The 12,249-nt window shown below is 51.2% G+C and overlaps 1 protein-coding gene across 5 annotated transcripts in view; it reads left to right on the forward strand.

Moving 5' to 3' along the window:
• The window catches only part of INPP4B (inositol polyphosphate-4-phosphatase type II B), a 440,596-nt gene that overhangs the window by 121,145 nt on the left and 307,202 nt on the right, over nucleotides 1-12,249 (forward strand). For 4 of the 5 annotated variants that reach the window (XM_072755181.1, XM_072755185.1, XM_072755179.1 and 1 more), the window contains exons 4-5: nucleotides 909-1,042; nucleotides 3,422-3,538. In XM_072755181.1, the coding sequence (XP_072611282.1) occupies nucleotides 909-1,042; nucleotides 3,422-3,538 (251 nt within the window). The remainder of the gene's footprint in view (nucleotides 1-908; nucleotides 1,043-3,421; nucleotides 3,539-12,249) is intronic. The other variant, XM_072755182.1, reaches the window with a different exon arrangement.

Below are 12,249 nucleotides of genomic sequence, written 5' to 3' on the forward strand. Positions count from 1 at the left end.
GTGGCTCAAGTGCACGCAGGGCCACTGTCCCTTCCCGCAGCAGCACGGAGCCCAGCACAGTGTTGTGGGAACCTCGGTCCAGGGGGCCCCCCAGTCCCCAGGCGCACCCTGCACCCGCCTGGGCTGCCTGCACCTGCAGAGCCTGGAGGACACTGCATCATGCTGGGCCGTGCAATGCAGGGGGCCAAGCCAGCAGGGCAAACACTGGGGGGAGGTGGACCTGCAGAAAGGATCATGTTTAGGGTCCTGACGCCCCAAAGTGTAGGGGTGACCCGCGGAGGAGAGACAATTCTCGGGCCCCTGGTGCTGAGCCCTTGTTGCAGGAGCCTGGAGCCCCAAGGGGAGGCCTTGCATTGGAGGGAGGCCTGGGGTCCCCATCCTGACCCTGCGGGAGCCCCGCACCCCGGGGGGAGCCCCGGCCTGACCTCGCATCCCTGGAGCAGCCCCACGTGACCCCGCAGCCCTGGGGGAGCCCCCGCCTGGCCCCGCACCCCGGGGGGAGCCCCAGGTGACCCCGCACCCCGGGGGGAGCCCCGGCCTGACCTCGCATCCCTGGAGCAGCCCCACGTGACCCCGCACCCCGGGGGGAGCCCCCCCCTGGCCCCGCACCCCGGGGGGAGCCCCAGGTGACCCCGCACCCCGGGGGGGAGCCTCCGCCTGACCCCGCACCCCGGGGGAGCCCCCGCCTGACCCCGCACCCTGCAGGCCCCGCGCCCCGGGGTCGGGGTCACCTGCGCCTCCTGTCGGGCGGCGGGTGCGGCGCGGCCCGGGCAGGTGGTTCCCGGCGCCCTGGGGGAGGAGCCGCCCCGCCCGCCCGCCCCTCCCCTCCCCTGCCCGCCCCGCCCCTCCCCGCCCCGCCCCTCCCGCCGCCGGGCGCCCGGGTCACGCCGCTCCTCTCTCCCGCGCAGCCTGCAGAGGCCTGACCCGCCCCGCGCGCGACCGCGGCCGCCGCCCCCGCGAGCCCAACGCGCTGGTGCAGGTCTCCGTGGCCCAGCCCGCCGCGCCCGGCCCCACGCGGTACGCGAGCACCGAGGTCGTGGAGGTGAGTGCGCCCCCGCCCCCGCCCTGCAGCCCGCCCGCCCCTGCCCTGCCCCTGCCCTGCCCCGCGCTCCCCTCCCCTCCCCTCCGCTTCCCTCCGCAGCCCGCCCTGCGCCTCCCGCTCCCGCTCCCGCTCGCTCCCTCCCTCCCCTGCCTGCCCCCGCCGCCCTGCCCCTGCCCCCTCCCCCCCTCCCCTGCACCCCCCGTGCAGACCCCGAGAGCCCCCCCCCTCCCCGGCCTGGAGGCCGCAGCGCGTGTCCCCTGCGCGGGGGGCGCCCACCTGCGCTGCTCCGCTGCAGCATCCTCGGGGGACAGGGCCCGGCCCCCGCCCGCAGCAGCCTGCCCCGCTGACAACACACTTTACTTTTCTTTAGCAAAGAAGGAAAAAAAAGTCCCACTCTGAACCCTTAAACAGAGCATGAGCAGAGAGAGAGAGAGAGAGAGAGAGAAACACCCTCAAAAGGGCGAAGGCGACCTGGGAGCCCTGAGACAGACTCAGGACCTGTCCCCGACCCCCCCCAGAGGAGGGAGCTGCTCCCCGATGCTGGTTCTGCCCCTGCCCTGGGCCTGCCCGCGGGACCCTCCTTCCTCTGCTCTCTCTGTGCCTAAAGTGCCTTGTTTTTCAAAGAAAGCTGGACGGTGACTCTGAGAGACCACGATGCCTCGAGCTGAGGGGTGACACCACCCCCAGACGACAGATTTCCTATTTACAGTGACTGTCATGAACACACCAGAACGTGCCGGGAGGAAGCGTGTTATCGTGTTGGACCAGATTCAAAAGAGGAAGCGTTTCCCTTTTGATTATTTTTCTTCTCACCACGCAGACTTCATGGACTTCGGGGACTTCGTGCACGGGACACCCTGCAACCCCTGGGACTTCACGAAGTGCATTCGTGCCTCCCCAGCTCCCCGGGCCCTACATGCACGTCCCTCAGTCTTTTTTTTTTCTTTTCCGTCTGTCTGTCTTGGAGGAGGAGCTCTTCTGCCCGGCGAGTCGCTGCCCTGCACCGCAGCTGGGCTCAATACTGATCCCCACCGGGCTCCACTCTTGCTCCCCTGCAAATGGCCCAGAGCCTGCAGGGAGCCCCGAGGCCGCCCCCTGGAAACGTTAGGCTCAGGCTCCAGGGTCCGCAGGCAGTGCTGCAGCCCAATTAACCAGAGTTGTCTCGTTCAGATGCTGAAAAGTTGACCAGAGTTGTAAAACTGTTCATTTCTACAAAAAAAAAAAAAAAAAAAAGCAAGTATTGCTCTGGTTTAATTATTCCAAAAACATTGCCAAAGCTTAAATGATTCAGACACACTTCCGATGTTTGTGTGTGAACATACACAGCTGCTTGGGCTGCTCCGCTGACCGTCTTTCTCCGAAGTGTGTAACACAGAACTGAACAAAAGTTTCAGCGTTTGTTGCAGGAAAGGAGGAAAGGAGGGAGAGCGGGGGCCGGGGAGGAGCTTGGACCTTCGGACCTTCAGACCTTCGGGGGCTCGCAGCCGCCACCTGCCCACCCGGCGGGCGTCCCGGGCCAGTTGGCCATATGCATATTTAGGGGCACAGAGCTCCATGTCGGATGTCAGCTCTCTACAGACAGACCCACGGGCCTTGAAGGTCCCGCGCGGCATCCTGAGCTGGGGGTTCCCCAGCCCCGAGCCCTCATCTTTAGCTTCTTTCCTTAGTTTCCAGATGGGTCTGAGAAAAACCACGGCTGGACGGCCGAAGGCCAATGGACATCACGAGAGCTTGGCTTTCCAGCGAGTCATTACAGAAAGGGGGCAAATGGCACTTTATGGGAAAACAGCCTCATTTTATTTATTTATTTTTTTAAAAAGATTTATTTATTTATTTATTTATGATAGTCACAGAGAGAGAGGCAGAGACACAGGCAGAAGGAGAAGCAGGCTCCATGCCGGAAGCCTGATGCGGGACTCGAACCCGGGACCCTGGGATTGGGCCTTGGGCCAAAGGCAGGCGCTAAACCGCTGAGCCACCCAGGGATCCCAAAGCAGCCTCCTTTTAATCTGGTGGCCAATACCTGACATTATTTGCGGGTCCACTCATGTCCCTTAAACGTATAGTGAGCGCCTGGCGCCGACCCGAAGGGCGGCTTCTGCACCTGAGGAAAGGGACGTGTTTCTCGGCCGCCAGTGGCTCTGACCTGGGGCCTTCGCCCGGTCCGTGTCTGGGGCCCCGGGCCTCGCCGTGGCCGGTGAGCATCACTCGGCGGTTGAGGCCTCTCCTGCTATAGAACCCGTCCCTAGAAAAGCACACACACACACACGCACACACACGCACACACACGCACACACATGCACACGCGTCCTGCGGCCCCGTGTGCCCCCTGCAGTCGCCGCCGTCGGGGACCCAAGCTGTCTGCTTGTGCCTTTGCAGGGAACAAGAGACCCGCTGTTTCTGACTGGGGTCACCTTCCCGTCCGAGTATCCCATCTATGAGGAGACCAAGATAAAGCTGACGGTCTATGATGTCAAGGACAAGGCGCATGACACTGTAAGTACTTGCACTTATTCCTTTTCTGGGGGTGCAGAGGTGGGAAGGACTTCTGCTTTTCCCCGTCATTGGGTGTGACTCCGAGGGGCGTTGCTCAAAGACGGTGTGTGCGACGTTGGCAGCTTGCTCAGGACCCGCGTCCCAGCCCCCACGCCCGCCCCGTTCATTTGCTCTGCTGCCAGATGGGCAGCCGCTTAGGAGCTAAAGCTTTCGGGACAGGTTTTTCTGTTTTTCAAGGAGCCTGGCTTGATCTCTTGGCTTATGTTTCTGTTGTTTATTTTATTTTATTATTTATTTTATTTTATTTTATTTTATTTTATTTTTTTATTATTTTATTTTATTTTTTTATTATTTTATTTTATTTTATTTTATTTTATTTTAGGACAGGGTTTTCTGTTTTTTGAGGAGCCTGGCTTGATCTCTTGGCTTATGTTTCTGTTTTTTATTTCATTTTATTTTATTTTATTTTATTTTATTTTATTTTATTTTATTTTATTTATTTTATTTTATTTTAGGACAGGTTTTTCTGTTTTTCGAGGAGCCTGGCTTGATCTCTTGGCTTATGTTTCTGTTGTTTTATTGTATTGTATTGTATTGTATTGTATTTATCTTATTTATTTTATTTTATTTTATTATTTTATTTTGCTTTATTTCAGGACAGGTTTTTCTGTTTTTCGAGGAGCCTGGCTTGATCTCTTGGCTTATGTTTCTGTTGTTTTATTGTATTGTATTGTATTGTATTGTATTGTATTTATCTTATTTATTTTATTTTATTTTATTATTTTATTTTGCTTTATTTCAGGACAGGTTTTTCTGTTTTTCGAGGAGCCTGGCTTGATCTCTTGGCTTATGTTTCTGTTGTTGTTTTATTTTATTTTATTTTATTTTATTTTATTTTATTTTATTTTATATTATTATTTTATTTTATTATTTTATTTTTTATTTTTATCGGAGTTCAATTTGCCGACATATAGCTGTTTTAAAGAGTTGCGGAAGGAGTCCCGCTGTGGAAGAGGTTAGCCTTATATAATGTTCAGGACTTTCTGGATGTGCGATCATTCTAAAACAGTGAATCCGTGCATGCACTCTCCCCCTGTCCTCCTGAAGCTGTTCCTGGCACCAGGGCAAACAGAGGGTGCCACAAGGGGTACCGGGCACCCTGTGTATAATCGGCGTGGAGGTCACGTGCAGACCCCAGGCCTTTGGTCCTAAATTCTTCAGTCTTCCTACAGGGTCTGACTTCCCTTCCACTTGAGTCAGACCGCCCGGCTAGATGGTCAGGTGCCCGGGCACTATCTCTAGAGGCCGCTCTCAAGATTCCTGGACAGAGTGGAATGCTGTTGGGTCGGTGCCGGGAGGGGATGACCTAAGAGGGGCCGCCTCCTGTGAAGCCCTCGGGTCCCCGGGAATCGTGTGTTTCCCAGGCAGGGAGGCTGGTGAGGATCACTGGCGAGGCACAGGCCCGGGGACACTCTGCAGGCAGGGGGGCCTTCAGGTGCCCGCAGAGCTCCTGCCGAAGCCAGGCTGCTGGGCGCAGGGAATCCCGCGTGCCCAGCCTGGGGGAGACAGCGTGACCTCAGATAGGTTTTGGGTCCAGTAGATGGCGGCGGCGGCCGCGGAGGAGGAGGAGGAGGAGGAGGAGGAGGAGGAGGAGGAGATGAAGCTGCCGGGGAGGAGCCAGCAGAGAAAGGTCACAACGATGGGCAGATGGGCAGGCGGCCGTGGGTGCGGGACCCTGCGCTGCGGAGACCGATGCCTCCCCTATGCTCTTGATGCGCCAAGTCCCCCGAAACATCAGAGTCAGGAACGTTCAACCCCTACGGGGTCTCAACCCCCTTTGCTCTCCCTCCTTTAAAATGTGCCTGGACCGTAATGCTCTCGGGATAGAGAACCAGCTCGCTCCCCAGTTGGGCCTGTTGTTGGCGTCCGGTCTGGAGGCTGAATAGGTAAGGTCTTCTGGAGACTTCCTTCCTTGATCAGAGGCGTCCTCACAGGGAAGTATTGGGTGAACTGGATCCCCTGCTGTGAAATAAGACCCGGGATCTGACCCTGCTTAAGAAAGGCGCCAGCTGCCGTCCACGAGGAGCTGTTAATTGAGGCACAACCTCCTCAGAATAGCTGACGGCTCTGGCGATGGGAGTGCAGACAGCACCGCAGCTTATCCATATGCTCCTGGTTCCCGGGACGCACAGTCCTTATCCTGGCACTTGTTCTCTCGCTTATTAAGGTTTGTCTCTGGGGCTGGGGGAGGGGGACGGGGAGGCAGGAAGTGGTTTTCAAGTGCTGAGCACTTAACAACCTCAAGACGTCTAGGACCGCAGTACTTTAAAGGCCTAAGAAATGGGACTGTGTGTCCGCGTCTTAGAGAACTGATGAAATTACGTGCACGTATTTAAAAGTAGCTTGAATATTTGGTCCCAGCAAATCGTCGATCATGTTAGGCTGACCCAGAACAATGAGATTTTCTACCGACTGAATGCTAATTAGTTGAGCCAGATGACTGGGTTGCTTGCCCTTTCCTATCGAATTTATCATTACTTGGAATTCATCAGTCACACAAATGTGCTACCTTGCCATTTCGTGCTCATTGGCGTACCTGTCAACACTGGATTTCCCTTTTTTTTTAAGTATTTTATTTATTTATTCATGAGAGAGGCAGAGACCCAGGCAGAGGGAGAAGCAGGCTCCATGCAGGGAGACCGATGTGAGACTCGAATCCAGGATCCCGGGGTCACGGCCTGGACTGAAGGTGGCGCTAAACCGCTGAGCCCCCCTGGGCTGCCCAGAAGTAAAGATTTTATTTATTTATTCATGAGAGACAGAGAGAGAGGCAGAGACACAGGCAGAGGGAGGAGCAGGCTCCATGCAGGGAACCTGATGTGGGACTCGATCTCGGGACCCTGGGGTCACGCCCTGGGCCGGAGGCAGACGCTCAACTGTTGAGCCCCCCGGGCTGCCCCCGAATACGTTTCGTGAAGCGTCCAGCTAATAGTCCTGGAAAAAAGAGCTGTTGTGCTCTGCTGTGAAACGGTTAAGTTCACATCTTGCTTTTGCCTCTGTCCACCCGGCCCTTTGCTTCTGTGCGGACGGCACAGGCCTCTCCGCTCGCTGGTCCAGTCTGGTCTCCGTCGTCACTTAGTTTGCAAAGGGAGTCACCTCCAGTCACCACCACGTGGAGGTGGTTCAGGGTTCCGAGACGCCGCTGCCCTTCGCAAATAATTCTGCCTCCTTTCTGCTGATAAATGGGGTATATTGACAAAGAGCATATTTATATTTCACTGAGGTATAATCCACGTATGATGATAAGACGGACGGATCTAGAGCATTCGGTTCATTGAACATAACATGCTCATCATTCCGGAAAGTTCCTTCGTGCCCGTCCTGCTCAGTCGCTCCCCCACATACTCTGAGGCCACTGCTTCTCCATATGGAACGACATGGATTCGTTTTACTTGTTGGAATTTACGTGAATAAAATCATATGATACGTGTTCTCTAGCACCTGCTGTCTTTTGCTCAGCGTGTTTTTGAGGTTTGTACATGTACGAGTGGGTATTATACTGAGTGGTGGTGTGCTGTAGGGATACCACAGTTTCTTTTATTTTTTATTTTATTTTTTTTAAATGGTGTTTACTTTTTCTTTAAGATTTATTTATTTATTTATTTATTTATTTATTTATTTATTTATGAGAGACAGAGAGAGAGATAGAGAGGCAGAGACACAGGAGGAGGGAGAAGCAGGCTCCATGCAGGGAGCCCGATGCAGGACTCGATCCCGGGACCCTGGGGTCACGACCTGGGCTGAAGGCAGGCGCTCAACTGCTGAGCCCTCCCGGGCATCCCAGATACCACAATTTCTTTATTCGCTCTTATATTTCCATTTCTCTACATTTAATCATCTACAGGTTTTGACAACGATGAACAAAGTGTGAACCTTTGAGTCCAGGTACTTGAGCAGATACTTGTTTTAAATATCGGTAAATACCGAGGCGTTGAAACCGTGACGTCACAGGGCAGATGCATTTTTAACTTTTCTAGGAGCGGCCAACTGTCCTTCAAAGCTACTGCGTGACTTTATTGTCCTGCTCCTATCTCTGTGTGAGGGCTCCAGTTAACCCCACCAATGACCATATTGTCCATCTTTTTCCTTTAGCGTTCTGGGCGGAATGAAGTGGTATCTTACGGGGCCTTAGTTTGCATTTTCCTGATGACTAATTCTTTTTTTTTCTTTTTAAATATTTTTATTTATTTATTCATGAGAGACCCAGAGAGAGAGGCAGAGACACAGGTCCGGGGAGAAGCAGGCTCCCTGCGGGGAGCCCGATGTAGGATTTGATCCCGGGACCCCGGGGTCACGCCCTGAGCCAAAGGCAGACGCTCAACCGACTGAGCCACCCAGGAGTCCCAAAAAGTAGAATTTTTTATTATTAATTTATAGGAACTTTCCATATATGTGGACATAAGTGCTTTCAGGAATATACGTGTTACCAAAACAGAAGCGACGTATGTGTTACAGGCCCCGCTCCTCCCTTTGGCTTGCCTTGTAATGTCCTTAATGGTGTCTTTTGTTGCTCAGAGGCTTTAAATTCTGAGCAAGTCCAGTTTCTCAATCTTTTCATAAGTGCTTTTCGCGCCCTCAAGTATCGTTATGCCTCGGGTCGTGACAATATTCCGCAGTGTCTTCTTTCAGAATGTTTTATCCTTCTGGCCTTTACATTTATGAAAGAGATAGGAATCAAAGTTATTTCCCCCCTACGTAGATGTCTAGTTATTGCAGCACCGTTTGTCAAAAAAATCCCTTTTTCTTTACTAAATTTAGTCGGTGCCTTGACTAGGAATTCAGTGGTCTAAAAAAAAATAATAAAAATAAAATAAAAAAAATAGAAAATGAAAAAATAATAAAAAAAGGAATTCAGTGGTCTAAAAAAATAAAAAAAATAGAAAATAAAAAATAATAAAAGGAATTCAGTGGTCTAAAAAACTAAAAATAAATAAATAAAAAATAGAAAATAAAAGAATAAATAAGGAATTCAGTGGTCTAAAAAAATTAAAAATAAAAATTAGAAAATAAAAAAATAATAAAAAAAGGAATTCAGTGGTCTAAAAAATAAAAATAAAAAATAGAAAATAAAAAATAATAGAAGAAAGGAATTCAGTGGTCTAAAAAAATAAAAATAAAAAAATTAAAAAAATAGAAAATAAAAAAATAATAAAAAAAAAAAAGGAATTCAGTGGTCGACGGATAGACACGGGTCTGTTGCTCAACGGTCTGTTCTGTTCCGTCGATCGCTGTGTGCAGCTTCATGACCACGACGGGAGCTTCGTAGCCTTATGGTGAGCCCTGAACTCAGGGCATTTAAGGCCTCTATCTTTGCTGGCCTTGTTCTTTATTCTTTTTTTTTTTTAAGATTTTATTTATTTATTCATGATAGACATGGAGAGAGAGAGGCAGAGACACAGGCAGAGGGAGAAGCAGGCTCCATGCAGGGAGCCCGACGTGGGACTCGATCCCAGGTCTCCAGGATCACCCCCTGGGCTGAAGGCAGGTGCTAAACCGCTGAGCCCCCGGGGCTGCCCGGGCCTTGTTCTTTTTATCAGTTTTTTGTTTTTGTTGGCCCATTCCAGAGCCTTCGTTTTTCCACATAAATCTGAGAATTGCTCGCTGATTTCTTCACAAGGCCCGTTGGATCTTGACTGGGACTGTGTGGGGGCCTGGGGTCACCGCGGAGGGGGCGGGCACCTGAGCGCCGCGGGGCCTGCTGACTTGTGCATACGGCAGGTGCGTCGTTCCATTTATTTAGGCGTTTAAATTGCACCAGGAATCTATCTGTGACCAGATCATTTGTGCTGTGCACGGTCATAATATATTTTAAGCCTCGGGTATTCGGGATGGATTTCCATGCGGAGTCCAAGGCATCTTTTTTTTTTTTGGTACGAGGCCGTTTTGCCGGCACAGCTGTGAGGTCTCGGGTGGGCAGACAGCACGATTGCTTCCTGCGCGTGGACCTCGTGTGCCGCGGTCCTGCTCAGTTTGCCACGTGGCGGTTCCCAGGCGTCTTCGGAGGACTCCACAGGGTCCGGTGAATCCACGAGCCTGTCGCCTGGGATCAGTGGCAGGTGCCGTGTCCTCTTCAGCCAAGGTGCGCCTGAGCTTTGCCTGGGCACCGTCCGCGGGCGGCGGGTGGCGCGGCTGGAAGTGCCCAAGTGTTTGCAGACCCGGGGCGGGAGCTCACCCTGAGCCGCCCCAACCCCAGGCTGCACCGCCGGCCTCTCTCGGATTCGGGAGTTGCCCTCTGTCCCCATTTTCTGAGTCTCGATCATGAACGGTGTCGACTTCTATCAGATGGCTTTGGGGGCCCGTGTCGAGGTGCTCGGGCCTCCTGTCCCCTCCGTGTTGCTGGAGAGAGTCGGGGGGCCTGAGCTCGGGGCCGCCCTCGCCCTGATCCTCAGCCTGGCCCTTGTGCCCCGGCCGCAGGCAGCCCGGCGCCGTCCGCGGCCTGACGAGTGTCCCCGGGTGTCCGAGCTCCACGCCGGGGACACGTGTCCTTAGGGGTCGATGCCTGCCCCGCCGGCTCGTCCGCAGGAGCCTCGTCTCGCCGCCGCCCAGCCAGGAGCAGCGGCCCCGCACGGGCACTTGCCCTCCGGGCGGCCTGTCAGTCCTCCCGTGTATTGCCTTTGGGTTAATCTGCACCCGGTCCCCGGCGGGGTCAGCACAAACCGTGCCCCGCTGCTGGGTCTGAGCGCTCAGCGTCCCCGCGGGGGCAGCATCAGGCTCTGCCCCGTGTTTGCATTTCCACCCGGTCCTTCCCTCCCCGCGGGGTTGTGTATCCGGTGCCCGCGGTCTTCCCTTTGCCTTCTTACTCCTGACCTCTCCCTGCGCACAGTAACCCCTTCCGCATCCGTCCAGGGCCTTTGTGGGAGTTTGGTGTTTTGCTCGGGCTCCCACGATAGCGTATGGGGCGCCTCCTTACTTCCCGTTAGACGGTGCCCATGTCTGCAGGGAGGGACACTGGCCGCCGGGCAGCGGGTGAGAAAGCGGAGGCGCTCGCCGAGCAGAGCACGTTCCTTTGCAAGACCTTTCGCGTGAGGACCAGAGGCGGCCACATCCTCCCCTAGGGGAGGTCCGCACAGCGGTCCTGGGCGTACTTTCACACGTGGCGATCTATAAATGTGTGAGTTTTAGAGACCTGGTAAAACTTAGTGGAAAACACACACACACACGTAAGACAATAATACCTACAATGGATTTGCCTTTTTCCCAGTTAAAGCAGACGCAGGGCCGCTTTCCATTCTCTCCTTAAAGCCGGGAAACTCATTATTAATCACAGACACAGAGGACCATGGTTCACCCCGTGTTTCCAAATGGCCATTTGGACGTTATCCTCAAGTGGACGTTGGAGGCCGGTGTTTAATATTTTACCATTGTAGATTTTTGAGCAGCGAGCACTTCTTTTTTGAAGGACCGTGAGCTCTCACTGGGAAGAGTGGTTGGGGGGGGTGGGTTGCGGGCGATTCTAATTTAAAGGCGTTGAGTCGACAAAGTGGAATTTAGTCATGTCTATATAAATCTAATTGGATGGGTGTTGCCCAGAAATTTTAGGAAGCATAAGGGAGCAGGAAGGTAGCAGTTAGGTTTGACCTAGGAATACAGCCTGTGTACATAAGGAGAATTTAATACCAAAATCTGATGAATTCTTTTAAAGCAATAACCAAATTTCAGTTAAAAACAGGGGTACGCAAATTAGGATTGAAATAGCGTTCAGTAGAGTTCATCTTCTTGGAAACAGAAAAATATGACCTGGAAAGCAGAAACTGTTCAATATTAGTAGGTCTGTCAACATGTTCCATTTTATTAATGACTAAAGGAAAAAAACTCATTTGGATCGGTCAATGGATGCTAAAGATGCATTTAATAAATGTAGTGGCTACAGCTAATAAAAGAAAGAAATAGACATCATAGAAATATTATAAAAATCTATCCTAATAAGTTAATATAAGTGTTCTAAACAATGAAGCGCTAAAATCATTTCAGCTGGACACCAAATTCACAATTCTCATCATTATTATTCAACGTTTTCTTGGAGGCTGTAGAAATACAATGAGAAAATTATATTACGTATAAAAATTTGGAAGGCAAGGAGCAAAACTATTTCTCTATTAATATGATTAAAAAATCAAGAAAGCCCAAGATCAAATATGATTTGGAAAGTTGGTTGGTTATAAGATCAATATATTTAAAAATCAATACCTTCCCTCTTATACGGCATAAACGACATAGAAAAGTATAAGATCTTATGGAACTCTATAAAATAAGATCTTTACCAATATGAAAACTTACTTGTGTCGGAAAAATTATAATCACCATAAAACAGAAATTGATCTATATTCAATTTATAAATTCAATACAATTGCCAATAAAATATCATTAAGTATTCTCATGGAGAAGGATTTGGGTGATTGTATAAAATGATCTTAAAATCTATTTTACTAAATCAATAGCCAAGGATATTTTTTAAAATAGTAAGATTCTATGTTGGCAAATTGAACACCAATAAAAAATAAATTTATTAAAAAGAATAAAAATAAATAATAAAAAAATAAAAAAATTAAATAAAAAAAACCGTAAAAAAATAGGTTCAGCTGTGAGCATAGATGGGAATATTCCAAATAAAATTTTAATAAATGGAATCGGCATAAAGAAAAATAAGTCTA

This window comes from Vulpes vulpes, chromosome 4, assembly GCF_048418805.1.
Source record: "Vulpes vulpes isolate BD-2025 chromosome 4, VulVul3, whole genome shotgun sequence".
In the NCBI taxonomy this organism is placed as follows: Eukaryota; Metazoa; Chordata; class Mammalia; order Carnivora; family Canidae; genus Vulpes; species Vulpes vulpes.